The 24,447-nt window shown below is 48.0% G+C and overlaps 1 protein-coding gene across 2 annotated transcripts in view; it reads right to left on the reverse strand.

Annotated features, from left to right (window-relative positions):
• Nucleotides 1-16,348: 16,348 nt before the first annotated feature.
• LOC144768586 (sulfotransferase 1 family member D1-like) overlaps nt 16,349-24,447 on the reverse strand; it is a 248,137-nt gene continuing 240,038 nt past the window's right edge. For both annotated transcript variants that reach the window (XM_078652376.1, XM_078652375.1), the window contains exon 8: nt 16,349-17,623. In XM_078652376.1, the coding sequence (XP_078508502.1) occupies nt 17,511-17,623 (113 nt within the window). In that variant the 3' untranslated portion in view covers nt 16,349-17,510. The remainder of the gene's footprint in view (nt 17,624-24,447) is intronic.

Here is a 24,447-nt window from a genome sequence, read left to right on the forward strand (position 1 = left end):
TCACCAGGAGTACCTTCTAAGGGGGGCATGCTCCCATCTGGATTAGAGGGGCCTGGCTTAGAGGCCTTTCTAGCATCATATGTCTCTAAGAGACCTAACAGAAAAGTAGTGGTAGGGTTGTAACCCTGTTTCAATTTCCTGGAGGTACACAATTGTCTCATCTCCTGGAAACTGAGAGCTACATATCTGGAAAGGACCTGTGGAGGGTCACTAACCACTAGGGGAGTCTCTGAAGTCTCTCCATGGGTAGACATGCTTTCTAGTGAGGTGTAAGTGATGCACCTACCTACACTATGGGTTTTCCTACTGATCCCTTGCTAAGAGTTGTAGTCAGGGTGTGCTATGCCCTTTCTACTACAACAGCTGGTTCAGTAGAACTCAGAGTATTTCTAAGCTTGTTATATGTACCTATAGTACCTTATGTGCTCTTTCAAATGATATTTCAAGATTATATGTGGTAAAAACAACAGCAAGCTCAAATCCCACCGCTGCAACCAATGTGAGAAGTTGGCCTGATATATGATTCTCACTAGTTCTAGTGATCACCTTGTATCAGTCCAAACAACCCTTGTGGTGATTGGTTATAAGTCAACCTTATAGACCAGCTATCCTAATGGTAGCATGGACAAAGCAGTCTTAGGCTAAACTCTTTTGGCATGTGAAGCCAGCTGTTTTACCACAATATAACCCCTTGAATACCAGATGAAAGGACACCACACAGGTTGTTATGAAAATAAACAATATATTTATTAATAACAAACACCTCTGAACTCTTTATGAGATCAGAGGGCTAAGCACATGACAATCTCTTAGGAAAAATACGTTAAGTTGCACAAAATTACAATGGTGCCCTAGGGGCACGGCAAACCATATACTAAGTAAATGGAATGTGAGAGTCGATAGAAGAAATGGAGCTGTCCAGCGGCTGCAGGACCGCTGGGACTACGCTATCCTAACCTTAGGTTAGTAATAGGAGGCCCACAGGATGTGGGTGCAGAGTGTGAACTCACACGCAGGATGCGTAACAACGTCTATGGAGAGTACAGTTCAAGTAAAAGGTAAGTATGGACAATCCTGACTTGGTAGGACTAAAACGACTGTGAATCTGGACACTAGGAGAGTCAAGCTACCCTTGAGCACCGAAATGCTCTCCTTACCTCACCCACGGGCTGCGGGTGCATAGGTGCGAAGTCGTGTCGGGTTTCTGCGCTGAAGTCAATGGAGCCTGAAAGAAAAGATGCTGCAGGCGACCAGGAGGAAGATGTCCGGTGTGATCCAAGGGTGGATCAGGAAAGCTGAATACCTGAAAGCAGAGGGGACAATGTTCAAAGTCACTAGCCAGTGACTGGAGAGGAACAAGGAAGGAACCAGATGTCGTCGTCGCGATCAGGTGAAGAGTGGACGCTTGACTCTGCAGCCACGTGGACCAGGAGGTGTCTTCGATGACCAGGATGGAGGCATGAGCTGTCCCACGCAGGCGCTCGCTGTCGGCGGTGTCTGTTCCGGAATCGGCGTCAACAGGCCTTGGCAAAGGCAACCCACGCAGTGAGTGGAAAAAGCGTCTGGTGCGGACTAGGGGAGTCCGGGGTGCTCCTCTTTTGGAAGGGAGCAAGGGCCAGTCTGGAGCAACCAGACCAGCTGTGAAGATTTCAAGAATGGTCATCTAGGAGGTCACTAGCCAGCCGGCAAGTGACCAGACAATGCGTCGAGCAGCAGACAAGCAGAAGGGCCCCACGCAGATCTCGTGGAGGCTGGAGGACTGAACTTCGGTGCAGGGGCTGCTCGGGGCTGGGGCTTCTCAATCCCCAAAGCACTTGGTCGAGGTTACCTTGGGAGTCGTGCTGTAAGCGAAGTGCAGGTTCTTTCAAGATGGCCGGTCCCACATGTCTCGTCGCACCCACGGGTCTCAGCTGTGCTGCAGATGTGAGTTGGAGGTCGGAGAGGTCTTGGAATCTGGGTCTCGTCGGGCTCTGAAGTCTGGATCCTCAAGGGAAGACAACAAAGTGAAGCCGCTGGACGCTTGATGGTGCCTGCAGTTGCAGGGTGGACACTCCTTGCCCACAAGGGAGATTCTTCAGTCTTCTGTGGAGCAGAACGTCGAAGTCCACAGAGTTTCTTCTTGTAAAGTTGTTCAGGATAATCTAATTTGGAATGGGACCAGCTCCTACCTTTATTCTCCTAAAGGGGGCTGCACTAGTGACTAGGTTCCTCCCATGGGTGGGACCAGGAAGGGGGGTGGTTACACCCCCTATCCTTTGTCCGGTTTTCACACCAGAGTTGGGGCAGGATTGCCCCAGCAACTGGTTTGAACCGGTGTATGCACAGGGCACCTTGTGTGCCCCAGGCATGTCTCATTCCTTTCAGGCCTGTCCTACCCAATACACAAAATCCTGTCTGGGGTGGTGCTAGCACCTCCCAAAGCAGGACACCCTTTGTCCAAGCCTCCCTCGCTGGAAGGACTCCCAGCAGCAGGAGGTCAGACTTGTGTCTGTGGTGGCAGCATCCATTTTGTGATGCTGAGGCTCTAGCTTAACTTTAACCGGGGTTACAGTTACATACATGTCGTGTCCCTCTAGAAGGGTGGAATGCTACCCCCGTTGCCTGAACTGGCGAGGGGGTAGTATTCCAATTCGTATGACACCTTACTCGACATGTTTTGATAATGCTATACCAAAGTTAGCATTCAACCGCGAGGATTATAATGCACTTAAGAGTATATGGAATAGCGTTATCATGGAACAGCTATTAGGACTTGGTTCCGCAAGCTGCAGACAGGCTCAGCTCATGCTAGAGCACCATCTCACATAATTCCAAGCACTCTGTCTTCAGGATTGATAAGGCCTGCCATAGGAGTGACTGATAGGAGTATATGTGTCCATTTTGGGGTTAGATATAGGTATACTATATCTATAGCAAAGGGTGATTACACCACCTTGCCCCAGCTGTCTTAGCAGCCAGTTGTGTCAGTTTTGGATGGCCAGCCAGGGGTGGCATAATACATGCTGCAGCCCCTGGTAGGCCCTGGGTACACCTATGCCCTGGGTACCTAAGGTACACTGCACAGGGACTGATAAGGTGACTCAGTATCCAATTAGATATGTACCTATGGAACATGGAGTCTATTTTAACAGAGAGAGCAGGAAGCCTGGGATCCTGAATAGCAGGATCCCAGGCCAACTAAGTCAAAAACCAGCAAAACACTAGGCAAAAAGTTGGGGGTAACCATAGTCAGATATCCACCTTCCTACAAACCCCAGCTCCGGTAAATCCCCCATCTGTACAGAATCAAAGCCAGAAAGCGGAAAAATCAGGGATCTACTGCGATCGAGCCGCAAACCCGACGCCTCTCCAAAAGAGTCCAGGAGATGTAACAGCCGCGGAAGGGCCTCTCTAGGAGTTGTCAGGTAAAACAACGCGTCATCCGCGTAGAGCGACAGAACATTACAAGTGTCACCTACCATGATACCCCACTGCCACAGCTCAGTACGAATCTTGACCGCGAACGGCTCTATAGCCAGGGCAAAAAGCAGTGAGAGGGGGCAACCCTGTCTCGTTCCCCATCCCAGCTGCCACTCCTCCAATCTCGCACCTCCCAGGCGCACTCGGGCACAGGGGGAATTATACAAGATCGCGATTCGCGACCCAGCGAGCAAAGTTGGGACCGAAGCCCATCTTCCGGAGTACCTCCTGCAGATAGCCCCAGTTGACCGTGTTGAAACGCCTTAGCCAGATCTTTGGAGACCAACACCGTCTGCTCTTCCCTACCGCTCACCTCGTGCTGTATGTGGTTTAACCGTCTCAGGTTCATCGCTGTATTTCGACCTGGAATAAAACCGCACTGGTCTTGGTGCACTAAGTGCTCCATGTGGGGCGCCAGCCGAGTAGCCAACAGCTTGGTCAGTATTTTAACGTCCGTGTTGATCATAGTAATGGGGCGGTATGAGGAAGGGTCGTGTTTGTCCCCCCCTGGCTTAAGTATCATACAGATTTCTCCCTGAGCCATGCTCCACGGAAGAACCCCACTCTCGAAGGCTTCGAGATAGACCTGGAACAGGAGCGGAGCTAACCTATCCCGGAACTCATAATAGAATTTCGGGGGAAAGCCATCCCTCCCCGGTGATTTGGCACGCGCCAAGCGGGCTAGCGCCCCCTGTATCTCAATCAGGGACAGGCCGGAGGCCAGGTCATCACGGTCCGAGTCCGAAAAGGTCGGCATGGGCAGCCCCTGTAAATAGGGGAGATAGGTGTCGACAGAAACGGCTGGGTCTGCCTGATACACTTTCTGCAAATGGGATTGGAGAACCCCAAGGAGGGCATGCTCTGAATAAACCACTTCACCCGTCCGGTCGCGAAGGGCGACAATACGTTTGGGTGTCTGCTCCCGTTTCAGGATCCAAGCCAGAAGCCTCCCCGACTTGTCACCCTCTCGATAAAGACGCTGCCGGTATTGGCCCAGGGTGTACTTGTCCTACCTATCAAGGACATCGTGCAGCCGGGCACGAACCGCCTGTTCCTCCCGCCGCTGGGGACCACTAGGGTCGACCACCAATTGGGCCCACAGGAGAGCGTCCTCCTCCCTCTGAAGGTCGTGGAGGAACTGCTTCCGGACGCCATATGTAAGCCCCATACAGGCGCTGCGTACCACTGCCTTAAGAGCCTCCCACTTGGTGGCCAATGACACGGTTCTCTCCCCCAATTGATATCAGTATAGTCCCCAATTGCCTTATCCACACGTGCCCTGCCTACCTGGTCACGGAGGATATCCACTGGGAGCCTCCAGGCGCGAGGCCGAACCGCCCGTGACCCCCACTGAACCACACAGGTCACTGGAGAATGGTCGTACAGGAACCGTGCATGGTGCGTTACATCAACTGACAAGCTGGGCTCGGCGTTGGCCACCAAGATCCTGTCCAGGTGACTATAGGTATTGTGTGTGGGCGAAAAACAAGTGTACAGCCTCTGAGTCGGGTGTTTTAGGCACCAAATATCAACCGCCCCCACGTTGTCCATGACTTCCCTAAGCCACGCGGTCTTACGGGGTTTAGTACCCTCCCGGGGGGGGAGACCTATACAGGACCGGATCAAGGATGCAGTTAAAATCCCCGAACCAAAGCATCGGAGTCCCCGGGTCATGTATGAAAGTGTCTTGCAAAGCCCCGAAAAATGTCGGGTCATCAGTGTTGGGCGCGTATGAATTCAATATGACCGATTCCCTGCCATCTAGCTTGGCCCCGAGAAGCAGGTACCGACCCTGAATGTCCGCCTCCATATACTGCATAGCGAACTGCTCCCCCGGTGCCACCCAAATCAGAACCCCTCTAGCATAGGTAGAGAAGGACGCATGAAACAACTGCCCACGCCACTTTTTCCCCAACCTTTGTGCCCCGTCATCGACTAAGTGAGTCTCCTGCAGACAAACTATGGATATTTTATGTCTGCGGAGGAAGGAGAGGACTCCAGATCGCTTGGTGCATGTACCCAGCCCCCTCACGTTCAAAAACTTATACCCCATGGGTTTCAAAAACATCTACCCTGCCGTACCCACCCCTGTACAGAGTAAGTCCTCCCCGGAGCCCAATCTGTAATACAAGTGATGCCAAAAACATTACCCCGCAACTTCCCTTTCAAACAGCCCCCCCACCCCCCTCCCATGAGCAAAATGTCAGCAACAACTGCACGCGCCAATCTGCCCTTACCCTGCCGGTGCCAGGACGTGCACAGCCACCCCATACGCCTAACGAGGCAAACCCACTGCAAAACAAACAATGGAAAACTACCCCCCCCACCCGACTCCCCACCAGACCCATTGTTCATGCGAATAGTCCGAGTTCAACATTCTGACTCAGAACCATACACACTCATATCAGTGACCTCAATCGCGCTCCCGCCCCTCCACATGCATAGCCCCCTAACCAAAAGCAATACCCCCCCACCCTCCTTTGACGATCCGCCCCAGAGAGCCCATACATCACTGCCTTGCCGATACAAGACCACCGGACCCAATCACCCAGCAAACATGCCGCTCACTGAAATATTGAGGTCCCTCAGGAAGGAGCTCCAGCCTCTGGAGACCCGCTCTCTGCAGTCTCTGGGACCACCGGAGCCGTAAGCCTGGCGTCCTCCGCCGCGACCAGAAGAGTGTCCGGGACCAGGATGTTGTCATGTTCAAGAGAGAGCAAGGCCCCCGGATTGTCGGCCGCTTCTACCGGCTCCAAATGCAAGGCACCATCCTCGCCGACCAGGACCCTGCTGCGCTCCTGACTATCCGCCGCCTCGGAGCGACACCGACGCCTGCTGTTGCGCCTCCTGGGTAGTCGGGTTCCCAATTTCCCTCGGGGGACCCCACGCTCTCCCGGGGGTAGATCTTCTCCCCGGATCTCCAGCCATTCCCAGACTTCCGCCGGGAACTCGAAGAAGTGCGCCTGTCCCTGTGACAGGACCTTGAGCTTGGTTGGGTAATAGGAGCATGTATTGCAAGTGCATCTCCCTGAGTTTCTGCTTAACTCCCAAAAAGGACTTCCGCTGCACCTGGACTTGCTGGGTGTAATCTGGATAAATGGAAATCCTGCTGTTCTCGAACGTGAGGTTCGCCGACTCCGGTGCTGCTCGCAGGATACAATCCCTGTCACGATAGTTCAAGATTTTCTCGCTAAAAGCTCTAGGCGGGGCACCCGGCAACGTGGGACAGGTCCAATGCCCGGTGAGCCCTTTCAATAACAAAGACCTCCGAAAGACCCCTCGGGCAAAGCTGAGTACAAATCCAGTCCTCAAGGAAGCGTTCTACGTTCCCCACCTCCGCACGCTCAGGCACACCAAGGACTCGAATGTTGTTGCGACGCGCCCTTCCTTCCGCATCCTCCGCTCTCCGCTCCAGGGCTCCCGTCGTGGCAGTAAGTTGTGAGACCGTCTTCCTGAGGGAGGCCACCTCTCCCTGCAGCAGTTCGATGTTGCCCTCTGCCTCGGTCACCTTGTCCGCCACCTTCCGCAGATCGGTCCGCAACAAATTGACATCTATGGACACTGTCTCTATTTGGAGCTCCAGTGCGGAGTGGGAGCCCTGGATCACCTTCAGTAATGCCGCCCGGGAGGGCTCCCCAGGGGCATCCGCTCCCTCGTCGTGGCCCGACTGTCTCGTGAGCCGTTGAGACGGGAGTCGCTGGGTGGTGTATTGCGTTATGGTGTTGGGCTGTGTGGACCGAGACATCTTGTCCTTGCGCATCGTCAGCTCTGGGCGCAGCCCACTCGGATCCAAGAGGGGGCTACAGGGATTTTAAGCAGGAGTGTCCGAACACAGGCGGTCAGTCTACGGCGGCAAGCCCTAACCACACCATCCCCCAACTGTGTAGATCAATGCGCCCCCGAATGCCTTGGAGGCACCACGCAGCTCCGCTGTGCTAATGATCCCCACAGGTCCGCTAGGCAGGCACCTTCAGTAGGGGCGTTCAGCATCCAGGAGTAGCCGCCTCCAGTAGCTGCCAGCGCCGGCAGGGGCCAGGTCCCACTGCCCCCTGGCCCTCCGCGTATCAAGTACCTCTATGCCAGGGAAATGCTGCGGAGCCAGGGCACAACGGGGCTGCCGAACGACCAGATGTCGACCGGTAACTCAGTCCTTAAGGATCCGACTGACAGGGGACCCAGATCGTAAGTTCAAGCACTTCCAGGATCGCGCCTCGAGGCGCCCACCGTGTTTGCCCTCTCACCAGCCCGCAGCGGCCGGTCCATGGACAGCCAGGTCTCTCCCACTCCACAGGGCCACCTCCTGGGCGGACCAACCTCGGAGCAATCGTCTGGTCCGCAGTCAGGGTTACGATCTTGCCAGGCAGGCACACAGTCCAATATGCGGGGCAGGCAATACAGAGGATGGCTGGCTCCCCCAATTCACAGGCTCTGCTGGGGTACCATGCCAGCGGGGCCCCAAGGTCCCCCACAACGCCACCAGCCGCCCCGAAACAGGGAACAAGGCAAGGACCCCCGAAGGCACCTCAAGGGAGAAGAGCCTCCCACACCGTGTGGCTGGGCCGGGCGCCAAATGCCACAGGCCCCCAGATCAGGCTAGGCTCGGTCAGCTCAGGTCGCCCTTCGCCTGCAGCGTGGGATGGCACGCGCTCTCCTCAAGCCGCCCTCGACATGGGGGACGAGCGGGGAACAGGGGCCGCGGCCCCCCCTCCGGGCCGCTGACATCGGCGGCGGGATCGCTGGGCCGCCCTCACCCGAGTGCGGGGCACCGCCTCCAAAATGGCGCAGTCCTTAGTCCGGGGCCTCGCCCAGTCGCGGGCCGCCTCTCAGCATGGAAATGAAGGCCGCTCCCAACCTGGCCAGCTCCCCTCAGACGCCGGGCGCCCCTTCAGGCCGGCAGCATCCCCTGCGATGCAGTAGTCTCACAAGGGAGGAGGGCCCAGGAGATCGGGCCGGAGGCCGGGCCCGTCGCACCCGCCTCCGGAGCAGCGTGGGTTTCTGTCGGCCCCCCGCAGGCGCCTCACTGCCCCTCCTCGATCAGAGCTCTAGTTGGCCGCGGGCTCCGGTCCTTAAGCGGCCCCACCGCAGGATCTGCCAGTTCGAGTCGCCGTCGGCCCTCGAGCTCAGGGCCCCACCTCCCTCCTTACGGCAGCAGGCCCCAAGCCCCGGCCTCGCGTAGTCAGAGGCCCGGGGCACCACAGGCACGCTCGGGGGGGCCCGCCTGAATTTTCCACCCAAAGCAGCCCCAGGCATGGGCAAGCGTCCCCAAGATAAGGATGATGTGCCTTTTTGGCTTGCCGAGAAGTTTGACCAGCTGGAGGCAGTTTTTCCTAATTCTAGTCCTGTAGAAAAACACAGGATTCTTACAATTAGTTTGCCCAAAGACTTGGTACCGGAAGCCGGTGACTGCGAGTCATGAGGTAGAATTTTTGCGGCAGTGTACACAAAGTGCTTCGGCACTCCGTCAATGGCTGTCCTGCCGACGGTCATTAAGCGTGTTCAGGATGAGCACGGACCTGAGGCTGCGGTTGAATTGGAAATGAAACTCGTTGGCACTTTTGACGTAGTTTCCGATCTCGTCCTTTCTAACATCAAGGGAGATGCGGTTAACTTTCAGGTGTCTAATGCCTTACGCGATGTCCCCGATGCCGACAAACCTCGGCAGTTACCGAGAATTATTATGGCGGCTTATAAGACCATAGGCCGTAATAGTTTAGGTCTCAAGCCTTTTTCTACGAAAGAGAAGAAGCAGACTCAGGTTCCAAAGTCTGATAAGGTTGATCAGCCCAAATCTCAAAAGCAGAATTGGAGTAAAACCAAAAAACAGGGTAAACAGCAACAAAAACAGGAGTCCCGTTCCGCATCACCGGTGCCTGCGTCTACTGAGCGCGTATATGATTTGCGCGACCGCTCTACGATTAAGTCACTTGATCGATTACAGGTTCCTGATCAACGCTCTCCTCGTTCTTTACAAGACACATCAGCCTCATCGTCCGGTGGTGGAGGCGGCGGCAGAGGTCGGGGTGGCCAGCAGAGTTGCGACCAGCCCCGCCCGAAAGACGGAAAAGGCAAGCAGGACGATTCTTTACAGAAACGACCCCAGTTTCAGAGAAAGAAAGTTGCCGCTTTAACAGCGAGATATGCCACAGATAGTGAGAACGCAGCTTCGGAATCTGACATGGGCCCTGACGCTGTTGGACAGCGTGGCGGAGATTACCATAGAGTGAGAGGCCCTGCGTCCACTACTGAAGGTGACAGCGACTGACATGTTTGTTGTTGTAGAGACAGCTGACCCTAGAGTTGCTCCCCCTGACAGGCTTTATGAGATTGACCTTTTAATTGAAGGTGACATACAACGCACCATAAAAGGGGTATTTTGGGAAAATCTTACAACTACCTATGATATTTTGTTAGCAGAGGCTGACTGGCCCCCACCTTTTGTTCTCGTGGCTCCGAAAGGGGGGGAGGTAATCCTCCCTAGTTTCGTGCCCACAGTGTCGAAAGGGCATGCACTGAATTTTGCAGAAGAGTGGGCTAAGGCGCTTGTGCCAGCTTTGCACCGTACTCATTGTGGTTGGTATACATTTCCCCCTGACATGAGATTCCCTTGCGGTCTATGCCACAGCCTCAATCCCAATATCCCATGCGGCGTGAAGCGAAGGCTTCCGTGGCAGAAATCCTTGAATAATTGGAATATCAAGGAGTAATTGAAACTTGTGTGTCTCCGAGGAATAACCCACTTTTTACTGTGACCAAGCCTGATGGTTCGTACCGTTTGGTATTGGATAACTGGCATTTAAACTCACATTGCCGTACCTGTGCAGTACAGAATACCCACGGCTCTGCTTTAGTGGATGGTCTTGTGCGAAAATGGTTTAAAACCACACTCGACATATCCAATGGGTTTTTTGCCCACAATTTGTCTGGTCTCAGTTCCCAATGGACCAGTTTCACCAGCGGTGGCAAACAATGCCAATTTAGACGATTGGCCATGGGCTATAAGAATAGTCCAGGTGTGTTTGCTGCCCGTATTGTCTCTCTCTTGGAGGGAGTCGACCCAGATGCGTGTTCGTATGTGGATGACATTTATCTCACAGACAACGAAATATGGGCACATCTGTGTCGCGTTGACCGCATAATTTGTTGTTTTGCGGACTTCGGGTACAAATTCAACTTTGCAGAGTCTCATATTGCAGAGTACACAGTGTTGTTCCTGGGCTATGAGCTCAACAATGAAGGTGTAGGATTGGCTCCTCACTTCTTGGAGAAATGCGCACAGTTGTGCGCTCCGACAACTCTGAAAAAATTAGTCTTTGCTGGGATTTTAAAATTTCGGGCATACTTACATTCCCGCATATGCCCAGCGTATCAAGCCGCTGTATGCTTTGATAAAACCAACTTTTACCAAATCGTGCTGGCTGCCTGAACATTCAATCCTTTTGCAATCTTTGCAGGCTGATCTTCTAGAATCTAAATTCTTATTGACTCGTGATAACCGCACCAACCTGGTGATAAGAATCGTCCCTGGGATGGTGGGTTTCACGTACCTTACTTTTAACGAAGGTGACACAGTACCTATCGCTTACAAGTCACACTTGTACACTTCGGCTGAAATGCGGTTTTCCACAATGGAAAAAGTTTTAACAGCAGTGCAAATGGCGATTCTGAAGGAACGTGCACTGTCGCAGGGAAAACACATGTTAGTTGTTACCCTGTATCCTTCCCTAGAGGGAGTGACGAAAGCCAGTGTACCAAATTCTAAAGCTTTGCACCCCCGGTGGATACAGTGGGTGACATCATTGACATCTCCGCATGTCACCTTTGTTTTGATGCCTCCTTGCAGTCGCAGGAGTATTCACATTATGAATTTGTTCATCCTGCTCCTTTGACAATGTGTCCTTTCGAGGATTTCCATTGTATCATTTACACTGTTGGTTCTGCGCAGACGTTAGGGGACTGTACCGCCCAATTGGCAGAGCTCCGTGCTCTTCTGCTTGCATTGGAGTACGCAGATCCTGGTGTGACTACTCTTATTGTAAGTGATACTTATTACTGTGTCCAGTCTTACAATGACAAACTGTTCTTTTGGACTCGAAATGACTTTCGGGACTCCAAAGGTAGCACAATAAAACATAAAATGGTCTGGGTCCGAGTGGCTGAACTTAAAGAGTGACTGCCACTTGCGTATGTAATTCATACTCTTGGTCATCAGCGTGTCGGAGTTCATGCTGTTGGCAATAGTTTGGCCGATGAGGCCGCAAAGTCAGCAGTTTCGAAATATTTGGTTGCAGAAGTTACACGTTCCAAAAGTAAGATTGATGATGATATCTTGGCAGCAATTGCCACTACTGAGAAGGAAAGTAAATATCCTACCGGATTTCCTTCAAAGTATTCTTATCACTTAAGTCCTGATAAAGTTCCTTATGTGAAAATACCTGACGTTGGTGAAAGATTGATTCCCAACGCGGACCTCAGGCCCTCACTGATTACAGCGGCCCATGAAGGTGTTGTGTCCGCGCATGTGGGCGTTTCGGCTTCTGTTTCTCAGCTACAACAACGTTTCTGGTGGCGGGGACTGTACAAACAAACACGTGATTATGTCCTTCAATGTGACATTTGTCAGCAGATCAAGCCTTTGACTGCTGCGCGTCCGCCTCAGACACAGTTGTACATATCTAATAAACCACTTGGGTGTCTTTATTTAGATCACTGCGGTCCTTTTTCTTCTGATACTCCGTATAAGTAAATCTTAGTTGCAGTTGATTCTTGCACACGCTTTGTATGGGTGTAGCCACACCGTAGCACTGATTCGCAAACTGTCATAAGAGACTTGCGTGTCTTTGTGGGAATTTTTGCCTGTGGCACCCTCCATTCGGACCAGGGTCCAGCGTTCACCTCTAAGGCGTACAAGGATGCCATGAGTTAATTGGGGGTCCAAGTCAAGTCTCCATACCGGCCTGGGGGCAACAGTGTTGTGGAGCAAATGAACCATGATTTAAAGCAGTCTTTGACAGCCAGTGTTATAGGTACTGGCAGGAACTGGCTAGCCCATCTCAATAGCGTACAACGTGCACTTAATAATCTCCCTAGAAGGTCTCTGGGTGGGCGGACCCCATACGAAAATGTTCGTCCCGGACCTTGAGGGTCCTGACCAGGCGGCGGCTGCTGCCCCCTTTGACGTAGATGAATATTGTCATGTTTTACAGAATCTACAAGAGGCAAGAGAGAGTCTTGCAAAGGAACACTTGCCCTCCACATCTGATGCTGCGTTACAGATCCCGGTAGTTGGCTGGCTACCCCGAGTTGGAGAACTGGTCCGAGAGAAGATCGAGAACAAGAAAGAATTTGGCCCCTCTTCTGAAGAGGTTCACATATTTTACCGATTTCAATCAGTCAAATCCTAATGCGTTTTATTTTAAGTTGACAGAAAGGTCCTCTTCCAAAGTTAGACTTACCCACACTAAATTATTATATTCCAAGTCCTTTCTTGACCAATTGGCTATTGGGGGCTATGAGCTGTGGAAAGATACCATTGATCTTAAATCTGTTTGGGGTTCTAAAGCTTGGCAAGTGCAAGGCACAGAGGCTATGCATCGTGCATGTCTCATCCCGAACCATATGTTTTTTTTTATTCAACTATTTCACAAACCACCTGCTTTGGATTGGCTACAACAAAAAAAATAAATGCACCTTCTTTTACCGAATTAGAAGAGTATCCCGACCATTCCGTCACTACCTATTCAGTAGGCAAGCTGTGTCAGAATTGGCTCAAACACTCCACTTTGGAGTCAGTTAAGCTTCATTTGTCTAAACTGACTGGCGATATTGATATGAATGACTTTGTGAAAGGTCCTGCAGCTGGCAGATCCAAAAGGTGGATTTATGCTGTTTACAATGAAGTTTAGAAGCTGTCACAGATTGAGGCTGCTTCACGATTAAGAACTATTGATCAAGCTATTTTGAAAAAAGTGCTTGCAGTTGTAGATTATAGCATTAACGCGCTTTCTTCCTGCATTTACACATTAGACAATATTGTTTCATCTGTGGTTGATATTGTGTAAGAAGATGTGTCAGTTTTGTTCATGGACAAAATCAACTGCATTCCATCATGCAGTTTGCATGGACTTTGCAAACGTTGAAGGCTGGTCGAGTGCCATGAACACATCCTCCTTGTTTGCTCCTTTTAATTTGACTGAAAAACAACAGTTTATGTCAATGAAAGATGCAACGTTTTCTATGTTACATATTGAAAAGTTAGAAACTTTACCATTTTCTGTGGCCGAATACAATTCTGCTGTGTGGCTTGTTCATGGGTTAATCACACTCCCTTTCCCTCTTTTCGAATTTGAAGCTTGCATAAAGTATTATGCCATAGGCAGATGTGAACCTTTAGGCAGCGCTTATCTCCATGAAGCTTGGTCACTGCCATTTACATACAGATGCGTGAGGGAGGGTAGAGAAGTTTATTTAAATAGTGAAGATTGTACAATACCTGATCACTCATTAGTGTGTAGGAATATCCAATTGCATGGCTCTTGTTGCCAGAAGCGCCTAATTTGGCCTGTGTTTTAAAAGGCACACCTACACCTGCTATCACACCAACATTTACATTACTAGCAAACGGTAGTTATTTACTTTTGAATAATGAAGACTGTTGTGGGATCTATCCGGAATTCCTTACGTGGTACAGTCTCTGAACGTGTAGTTTGTTGTAAAAACATATTGTTTCCTCCTCCACATGGGAATCTGGATGTTTCTATCTGGCAGTCGATTCCGACCTTGAAAGCAGAGTTCAACAAGATGAGTCAAAAAAGAGCTCGATTGTTCCAGAAAGAGGTTGCCCTCACATCTGCTCATGAAACATTTGTCCTTCAGGTGGCCAACACCCGCACAGAAGTACATGCTTTATTAAATACAGATTTGCCCCTGCATTTTGCGGAGTTAATTCACACTATCTTTAATGCTTCCTCGACCACAGGGCTGGCTCACTTTTTTAAAGTTGATAGTAGTGGCCTTGTGACTTCTTTTCAAACTATATTTGGTGTGTTCCCGGCATTTTTCATTCCATTTTTCCAGCCTGTTTGATGGATTTCCCTTAATGCTCGCTCTGATTGCAGGAGTGCTTCTATTGCTTTGTTTATTTAAAAATGGATGCACGTCCTGTGTTACAAGACGATCTGCCCCGGCTGTTGCTGCTCCGCAACCGAATGCTTAGTTATTATGGAGCGCTGCCTCTCGCTACATTGAGTGCGACATATGGATTATCGTTTCGATTTTCCTTTTTCACATGTGTCCAGCCTGTCTTTCATTGCCTGAGCTGCGATTTCAACTGGGCCCTGGATTTGTGTCTCTGCAGTACGGTGTCTCCCAACGCGGATTATGACCAACTGATGAGCCCCTTAGTTGCTTATGAATTGCTTTGTTCTGGCGGAGGGATTATGGCCTTTGCAGCAATGCATGGAGTCCTGGGCGTTGGAATGTTTTTGCAGCGGCGCATTACTTCTTGGCATGCAGTTACATTGAAGAGAACCCGAGTTGTCCTCTGATTGTGCTAGAGGCTCCAGTTATTGAGGAACATGTATGTTCATTTCCATTGCTGAATTGGATGGCTGAAATGTTTTTGGATGAGAGCAATGAGTTCCTATTGGAGGCGGTAGCAACGTATGGTGCATACACGCTGTTGGAGTAAGACACTTTTTATTTTTTTCTCTCTTCCATGACTGACGTCATGTGTTGAACAGCGAATTTTTTCTTCCCCCTTTTTCAAACCCTTCGAGTTTTTGTTTAATCAAGTAAATTATACTACATTTGTGTATTATTCCCAAATTCGGAGTTTGGTACCTTTTTCCCATTGTGGCAAATTTGAACTTGGCTCTGGCTCTCGAACTTGAACTCTGCGTTCCTGATTTGCCCCCACTGCTTTCACGTGCTCCGATCAAGGGAGGGTGTTGTGGGGATGACCTGTACATTTACACAGTGTTAAGTTAGCATGGGTTTATTAGGAGTTTAAACGCCATTTTACTTTCCTGCTCTGCTTTGCACACGACACGCACTTGCGCTATTGTTTAGAGAACACTGAGTATTTTGCTTCACATGAAAATAACTTGTTTTGCTGCATTTCCAAGATGCTTCGATAGTTTAGTCTGTACAGTATGAGCAGAGACCGTCAAGGTTATCTTAGACACTGTGGCTGTTGTTCTAACTGATCAGCGCACGTTCTAGCCATAACATATATGCAGCTGTGGCCACCTCTGATATTGGCACGTTTAATAATGCACTGCGTAGGCATGATCACACACTTGGAAGAACATTCGTATGCTGAGAGCTTGTGCAGAATCTGATGTGATCCACTTCTGCTGAATACCAGAGGTATGGGGCCGCCTATGTAACCCTGAGAGACCTTCTTTAGTTATAAAATAACCTACTAGCAAGGGAGGGTGAAATATAGACATATTTTAACACTAGTTTCCATTTAGCATTCTAACATGCTTTCTCCCTTTGTATTTTATGGAATAGTAACTATGCTGACAATCTTGTTTCTAATAATTTGTCTGCTTGTATTAGCTAAAGTGCTGCATATGAGGTCACGGCGTTAGAAATAAATATTTCAAACTTGCTTGTGTCTTCTTTTACACCCTGTTTTGGACTGGTATGCGAGTATAACGAAAGAGTGTTCTTGTTTTCCACATTGCCTGAGGTACCCTAAGTCGCCTGTTCTGGGTTATCTAATCATTGGTATTTTTGCTGTAGGACGAAGAGCCAATGAGACACAGATGCTAGTCTGGTAGGGAATGTTGGGTACTAAGGTGAGTTTTGGCACACCCTAAATCACTAAGGTCCTAAGTCTCTGTGCACAGTTCTGTGTAGAAGCAGAATCCCTGCAACATAATAATATGTTTTGCAATTCTTTATTGGAAGATTAAAACAGTGTATAGGGGAAGGCTGATCGGGGAACATAAGATACCATATGTGAAACAGTAATACTGTACCAAAAACACAGCACAAGATGAAGCAGAGCACTGTACATAGTATTTGATATTTCCACGAGCATGGGCCCTTGAAGGACAAAGAAGGGCACGTGGCTCTACATCTCTACACAGGAAGGTCAGCAGGGTGAGGGAGCTAGAAGCATGTAACATGACCAAAAGAAACAAATAGACAGCTGCGGTCCGTGCAGGTAACAGCGGTGGGGTCACATGGGGGGGATTTTGAGGGACAATGCAGAGGGGAAATTAAATAAATAATTAATTTTCCTTTTGCATCGTCCCTCGAAATCCCCCCACGCGGCCCCACCACCCCACCACTGGTACCTGTACGGACTGCGGCTGCAAATAGAGGAATCATAAACAGGGAATCCATAGTCACATCCACACGTCCGGAGGGGGGGGGCAGAGAGGTGGAAAGGGGAGAAAATGAGAGAGAAGTGGAAAGAGAGGAAAAAAGATGAGAGGCAAAGAAGAGAGATGTGGAAAATGTGGGAGTGGGAGAGAAAAGTGGGAGAAATATGCACGCACCTTCAAGGACCGTGGCCAGATGGGATCTCAAGGGCAGTGTCTGTGTGATTTAAAATCTGGTAACCCTCTTGGGGACCGGGGAGCTCTCAATTAAGGGCCAGTGGGCTTTATCCAAAAGGAGGGGCACCCAGGTGAGGAGGAAGGTCTCTGACTTATCCTGTAGGTTATAGATGACCCACTCATAGGTAGCTGTCTGGCACATTGTCAAGAGCCATTCATCCTGGTAGGAGGGGGTGGGGGAATGCCAGTGGCAGAGAATGCAAATCTTAATATGGTTTAGGATTTTTAAGTCCAGCTTGCAATTCCGTCACTTCACTTTCACCGCTGTAGTGTCTGAGATGTTACACAGAGCCCATTTGCCACTTGCTGATGTTCGTGAGCAGCCAAATAGGTTCTGTTTAACAATGTGATAATCTATTATTCACCTGTAGGGTGAGAAGTAAAGAGAGCAGCACACAATCATGTGAAAATACACTATTTAACATTTTCTTGAAATGTGAGTTCGGCTCAACTGGATCGGTTGCCCAGTTTTGATGACACTCAGATCTCATCCCTGAAGCTCAGCAAACTGCCTTCCATGTGTCTTGCATAGTTTTCCTCGAACCTCTCATTCTGGGCAACGGTGAAGTAATTTTTCCAGTCTCCGGCCACCCCTGGGAGGTAAAAAAAAACGATGTCAATGAAGAAATATATTGATTTGTTAGCTCTTCAAGTGTCAAAGAGGGATCATCACAAGTTGTCAACTTCAATAGGATGCTTTGTCTGTTTTGGTAGTGATACCATGCTGTGATCATTTAAGGGTCTAAATACTATGATGCTGAACCTCTTACTGCCAAATACCCACAAGGGAACGTTTGCACAAGTTAAAATTAAAAAAGAGAACAGTTGTAAAGTAAAAGATGAGGTATTAACATGCAATTGCTATTAACATAAAACTGTTAGTTGTCACAACAAAATCTTTCCAAAGGGACTATATAAAATAAAAGCATTGTTATCAATAAACAATCTGAAACCAATAACAATGGAACTTAACTGAAAATAAGTAATAATTTACAAATGAACATTACTGTAACCTCCCAAAATAAGCATAAGATCCTAAAAGAAGCAGGCAATCCACTAAATATATGAATTGTCTATGGTTAGAAGCTACAGCTACAAGGCGTCAGCTCCTGAATATACATATATATCTTTTATATACAGATGTGGCGAGTATAATACCCTTCTCCTCATTCAACAACAATAATAAGTAGCATATTTACACTCGGCACATCTCTATATATGGTTTATGCCATAGTATGGCATTTTTGTGTCTTTGTTTTTTTTAAAAGGTATTTAACCAAAAACCAGATGAGAGGGGTTACATTGGGCAGTATGGTAAAATCACATTGAGCAAGCCTCCTGAGCATTATGAGGATTGTTTATCTGTATAATCATTGTTACATATAGCATGTGTAGTAGAAAGGTACATGTTTCTCATTTAAATTTTGCGGTACTGTGAATATATATATGTGTGCGTGTGTATATGTATATATATATATATATATACATATATATATATATATATATATTATATATATATATATATATATATATATATATATATATATATATATATATATATATATATACATATACATATACATATACATATAAATGTGTGTATTATCTGAGAGTGGAATAATGGAACCTTTAGTGATCGAGCATTAGGGAAATAGAGGAGGTGACATAAGAGCAGCAGTTAGCACTTTCTCAATCTGGATATTCTACAGGAACAGCATTTCTCATGAACTTTTTTACAAATTTGCTTCTGTGAGGTTTGTGAATGGAATATCGTACACATTATGCATCCTAGGATTAGTGCAATAGAGGAGGTGTTATAAGAGCAGCTAATGGCACCTTCTAACTTTCAGATTTGATAGAAAAAGCACCCTGCACCTTATATCCAATACAGGGAGTGTCTGTAATTGAATACTAGGTTGCTTGCTTCCTTATGTAGCACCTCTCATCCCTGGTACCTTACAGGGACAGCACATTGCAATGTATAATTAATTTTTTCTGTGTATTTTACTGTTTAATACATGCTACAAAAAGCACTTCGCACTTTATATATTTATAGGTATTTTAACATTAATACATGGGTTCATTGAATTGTTCCAATTGTAATAGAGTTTTAGTGATGCAGTCAGCACTGTTCCATTTTTCTATGATACAGATCATTATAGACTATACAGCCGCTCTAAAAACAACTGCCCATTAGGACTGTGTACTTGGCTTGATACAAAATCTGTCTGTTAGAGAGCCTGAAACTTGTGAGTTATATTCTTTAATTGTGTACTTCACAATGATTTTTATGACCTTTTGTTTTGCTTCGGTAATGAACTGCAGAAATGATATACTTTATTTGATAGAAATTAGAAATGGGTTGTTTCCCCTTTAAATACTATATAAAGTTTTCAATTGATGGTGGGAAAGGGTACAGCTGTCCCTTTAAAATGGCACTCTGTGCACTTACCGAGTGGCAGTCTACACTGGGTATAGTTAGGTCATTGTTTCCATAAGAATATCGTTTTTTGTGTTGCTAATACCTTTTGCACCGTTTGACATTTCGTCACGAAACTTTCCAAAAAAGTGTTATTGTTTGCCTAGTTTGTGCATAGAAAGTTTCGGGGTGATCTGTCCAGTAGAAGCAGAGAAAAAGGGTGCATCTCCAAATGTAAAATCCTAATTCATTTTCCATCAACTTCTTTAAGAAACGCTACCGCAAAAACTGCAAAATAAAATTGCACACAATTTGGCAGGAAGCGAGATCTTGGTACACAGATTTAGCTTTTTCGTGATTTGGTGTAAATCCATTCAGTATTTTTTTGGGAAATGAAGGTTTAAAATATTTGTATATCTGGAGGGCTGGGCCCATGAGAGGCATGCATGAGCGCCAATTTTGCTGTGAGTGTTATGATTGACCCAGGGAGCTTTTTTTTCCTTGGACCAATACGCTCCCGCGGGAGTCAGACTCCAGCGGGAGCAAGAACTCTGATGGGCTGCCAGAAACATCAGAAAAATGTTGGTGGCAGCCATTACAGGATACGAGGACATGGGGACTGATTTAGATCTTGACAGAGAGGTTACTCCATCACAACTGTGTCAGATATCCCATTTGCTGAAATATAAACCACATTATATCTTATGGGGTTTATATTTTGATGCATGGGACATCCATCACAGTTGTGACGGAGTAACTTGTTTGCCAAAATCTGAATCAGGCCCTTAGTCCCCAGTCCTGAACTTAAACACAAAAGTGATATAAGGGGGCTGGTTAGGTATACTCTGCCCCCCTAGGGCCCATTAGGGGGCCTAGAGGGACTCCTTGGGTTGAAAACAACAGCACTTTTTTTGCGATTCTATGGGACTCCAGCGGGATTGGGGGGAAAAACGAAATGGCGGCGCAGGACTGCATTGTTTAATTAAGGTGGGGGGAATGGTCCCCCCCCTCAAGCCATTATAGGCTCAGTAGAGTCCACCCCTGATGCTGCATTCCATAATGGTTGTGTGGCCAACCTCAATGAGTCAATATGGGCACGAGGAGCCCACCCTTGGGGCTGAAATGTCCTCAAAAGGGGTGAATATGCACGGCCCCCTCCCGAGCCTTCATAGACCCTGAGGCTTTTATTAAAGGAGAGGGGGGCTATTGTACCCCTCTCTTTGAGCCATTATAGGCCCTGGGGATCCCACCCCCGGTGCCGATAAACTTCCCCCCTCCCTGAGCCTTTTATGGCCCTGGGGACCCCTTCCCCATGGCAGGTTCACATGCTGTGTTTCGGGGAGCCAAAACCCCTGACCCAATAGTTACCATGTCCTCACCTGCAGGCAGGTAAACATGTGTTTGCTGCGATCTGGCGGGAGCATTTTATAATCTCCTGCCAAACCGGAGCACACACAAAGTCTCCCCCAGCAGGTGGAAGCTTCAGAAATGCTTCAGCGAGCTGGGACCAGACTTGTCATCTGTTTACCTGCCCACAATGATGCGGGCAGCGAAACAGATAAACAGATTGCTCCCGTCCGGAGGGAGCAGCATAATTAGCTGCTCCCTCCAGGGGGAAGCAATGTCAGCTCCCACAGCATGCTGGGAGCCAGCTGGGCTGTGGGGGTCCTGTGGCTCCCCCAGACCCCCACATGTGCATTGTGGGTGCCCTGAGTGGCTACTGGGGCACCCACCTTTAAATAATGGGAGTCCGGGAGACAGGGTCCTCAGGCCATAATAGGCTCAGGGAGGGGGCTGTATACATACGGCCATGGGGAATAGGGTTCCCCGCACTTAATGAGGTTCGGGGAGGAGAGCCAAGCACCCCCTCCCTTTCAAATAAAATACAGCCCTGGGGGATGGGGTCCCTAGGGTCTAGTAAGGCTCACAGGGGACCACATGTTCCCCCTCCCCTTCAAAATACAGGGATCCCCATAGCCTAATCAGGCTGACAGAGAGCAGCCACGTGTCCCCCTCCCCACAGCCTGGGGATAGGGTTGCAGGGGCCTGATAAGGCTCAGGGAGGGGGGTCATGCAGCCCCTTCCCCCTGGGGGGCCCGGGACCTATGAAGACTCAGGGGAGGGGGACCACATGTTCCCCCTCCTCTTTATTATTGGTTGGGCTGCAGGGAAAGGATTCCTGGGGCCTATAAGGCTAGGGAGGGGGATCACCTGGCCCCCTTCCAACTTTTTATTGTAGTTAGCCCTGATGGAAGTGGCCCCCGGAACCTAATCAAGCTTGGGGAGGGTGGTTGTGCGTCCTCCTCTATGTTTATTTGCATTTGCCCCCTGGGATGGGGACCATGGGGCCAATTAATGGTAAGGGAAGAGGCTGCACTGCCCCCTCCCCTTAATACATATGCTTTGGTCCCAGGGAATGAGATCCCTGAATCCCGAATGCCAACCCTACACTGCGCATGAAAAAACCTGAGTTGGTGTGGGGTTGGCAGCCTGCTGTGGGTTTGGCTACAGGGCCTGGTGACAGCCAACATCCTGCAGGGCACGACCAAGGGCTGTGAGCAGTGTGCGGTTGTTTGCCTGTGGGGAATTGAAAGCAGGGCCTGCGTGCAACATAGGCCCTTCAGCTAACCCCTTACCATGCATGACTAAAGGCCGTGTGTGATGTTGTGTTGGTTGCCTCCAGGTGGTTGCAAGCCAGGCCCTGTAGCCAATCCCACGCTGCATGCAACAGACACGCCGTATGCGGTGTGGTGTTGGCTGCCTCCGGGTTGGTGGGCCACAAGTCCTGTTATCAGTGATGTCATAAATTATATCATAGAACTTATCGTGAGTGATGTAATATGTGAGGTCAAAAGCAGTGCAGGGCAGGGGCGAAATCTGCTAACTTAATCTGGGGAATTTCTGTGTTTTTTAAAATGTTTTTTATTTCTCTAACATTACTTTCACCTTTTGTTTTTAAGTGAATTTCGATGCTTTTTAAAAAAAATACAAAATCAGATCTTTTCATCACATCTAACTATAACTATTACTTTAACCTTTGTCTTTCTCTGTTAATATTTACCTATATATACACACACACATATATATATATATATATATATATATATATATATATATATATATATATATATATATATATATATATATATATATATATATATATATATATATATATATATATACCTACTGGCGGTCGCCAGTAGGTATATATAGTTAGGATTTGTTCTCTATGGGATTTTTGAAAATTCTATGTCTAATAACTTTGGCGTTTGTGGACGGAATTGGCTGAAATTTTCAGGAAAATGGCACATTTTGTTTCTGAGCAGCCCCTGAAAATTGGGGGGGGGTTCGTCCAGGGGGGGTCGAGAAAAAAGGGGGGTCCCAAAACGTGTTTTTAACATTGAGTTTTCCATAGGGCGGTTGGCCTCACTTTTAGCCCGAACGGCTGAATGGATTTGCACGAAACTTGGCAAAATTGTAGGGACTGGTAGCCCGATGTGCCTTTTGTAGGTCTCAATATATGTGCTACAGTGGATTTTGAGAAATTAACGTTTAAAAAAAGATATATATCTGTAACAGCGGACCGGGCAGCGCTCCAGTACGCGTACTTTTCGCGCAACGGAGCTTTGTGAAGCGAAGCTGATTGGTTCTCCGGCGTCTGTAAACATTCCAAACAGTCCGTAGCGGCCGCCATCTTGTCTCTTGGTAGGATCGAGAGACAAGAGGAGGCCAAAGCGAAGGGGCAAATGACCATAAGGGGGAATAGTAGATCCTCGCTGACCCCCTACGTTTGATGTGGAGGTTTTAAAAGGGCCCCGCGGGGCCAAAAAAAAAAATTATAATAATAATCGAACGGCTGAATGGATTTGCACGAAACTTGGCAAAATATTAGGGACTGGTAGCCCGATGTGCCTTTGCTAGGTCTCAATATATGTGCTCCAGTGGATTTTGAGAAATTAACGTTCAAAAAAAGATATATATCTGTAACAGCGCTCCGCTTCGCGTACTTTTCGCGTTACGGAGCTTTGCGAAGCTGATTGGTTATCCGGCGTCTGTCAACATTCCAAACAGTCCGTAGCGGCCGCCATCTTGTCTCTCGGTAGGATTGAGAGACAAGAGGAGGCCAAAGCGAAGGGGGAAATGACCATAAGGGGGCATAGTAGATCCTTCCTGACCTCTTAGGTTTGATGTACCATTTTGCCAAGTTTGGTGTAATTCCGTTCAGCCATTCAGGCTGTAGACGTATGTAAATGTCCTATGGAAAATTGCATGGGGAAAACACATTTGAAAGTGTTGAAATTTAGAACCAATTAAAATGTTAGTTTGGTTTTGTATTTGTGTGTGATGAAAGTTAATTGGTTATGTATATATGTCAAATGAGAGGAAACCACAGCCATTTTGTGATACTACTGTCTGAGGTACATTTGTGAGGAATTTTTGGTGGTGAATTTCTGGTGTTTGATTTACACAGTACTAACACTTCTCCTACTTTTAAAAAGGTGAGTTGTTAATTTGTAAGGGGAACTATGTTGTACACTTGAAGATAATTTGAAAAATGTTTTCTGTTATTTATTTGCAGTCCTTCTGTTATACTAAATACTTGATAAAGTTAGTTTTATATTATGTATTACTAAAAACGATAAATGAAAGTGATTATTTTTTTCTGCAATTTACAGCAAGCAATTTCAAAATAAAATGGCTCACAATGAAGAGACCGTGGCAATTTCTTTTGAATTGTCCACTACATTGATTGAAATTGAGAGCACCAATAATGAAATATTGTCACAAGGAGGAGATGACTTGTATGATTCCATTAGATTGATTGAAATGGACAGCACCAATAATGAAATATTGTCACAAGGAGATGACTTGAATGATTCCACTACATTGATTGAAATTGAGAGCACCAATAATGAAATATTGTCACAAGGAGGAGATGACTTGTATGATTCCATTGAGAGGAAACCACAGCCATTTTGTGATACTACTGTCTGAGGT

This window comes from Lissotriton helveticus, chromosome 7 (assembly GCF_964261635.1).
Source record: "Lissotriton helveticus chromosome 7, aLisHel1.1, whole genome shotgun sequence".
Taxonomy (NCBI): domain Eukaryota; kingdom Metazoa; phylum Chordata; class Amphibia; order Caudata; family Salamandridae; genus Lissotriton; species Lissotriton helveticus.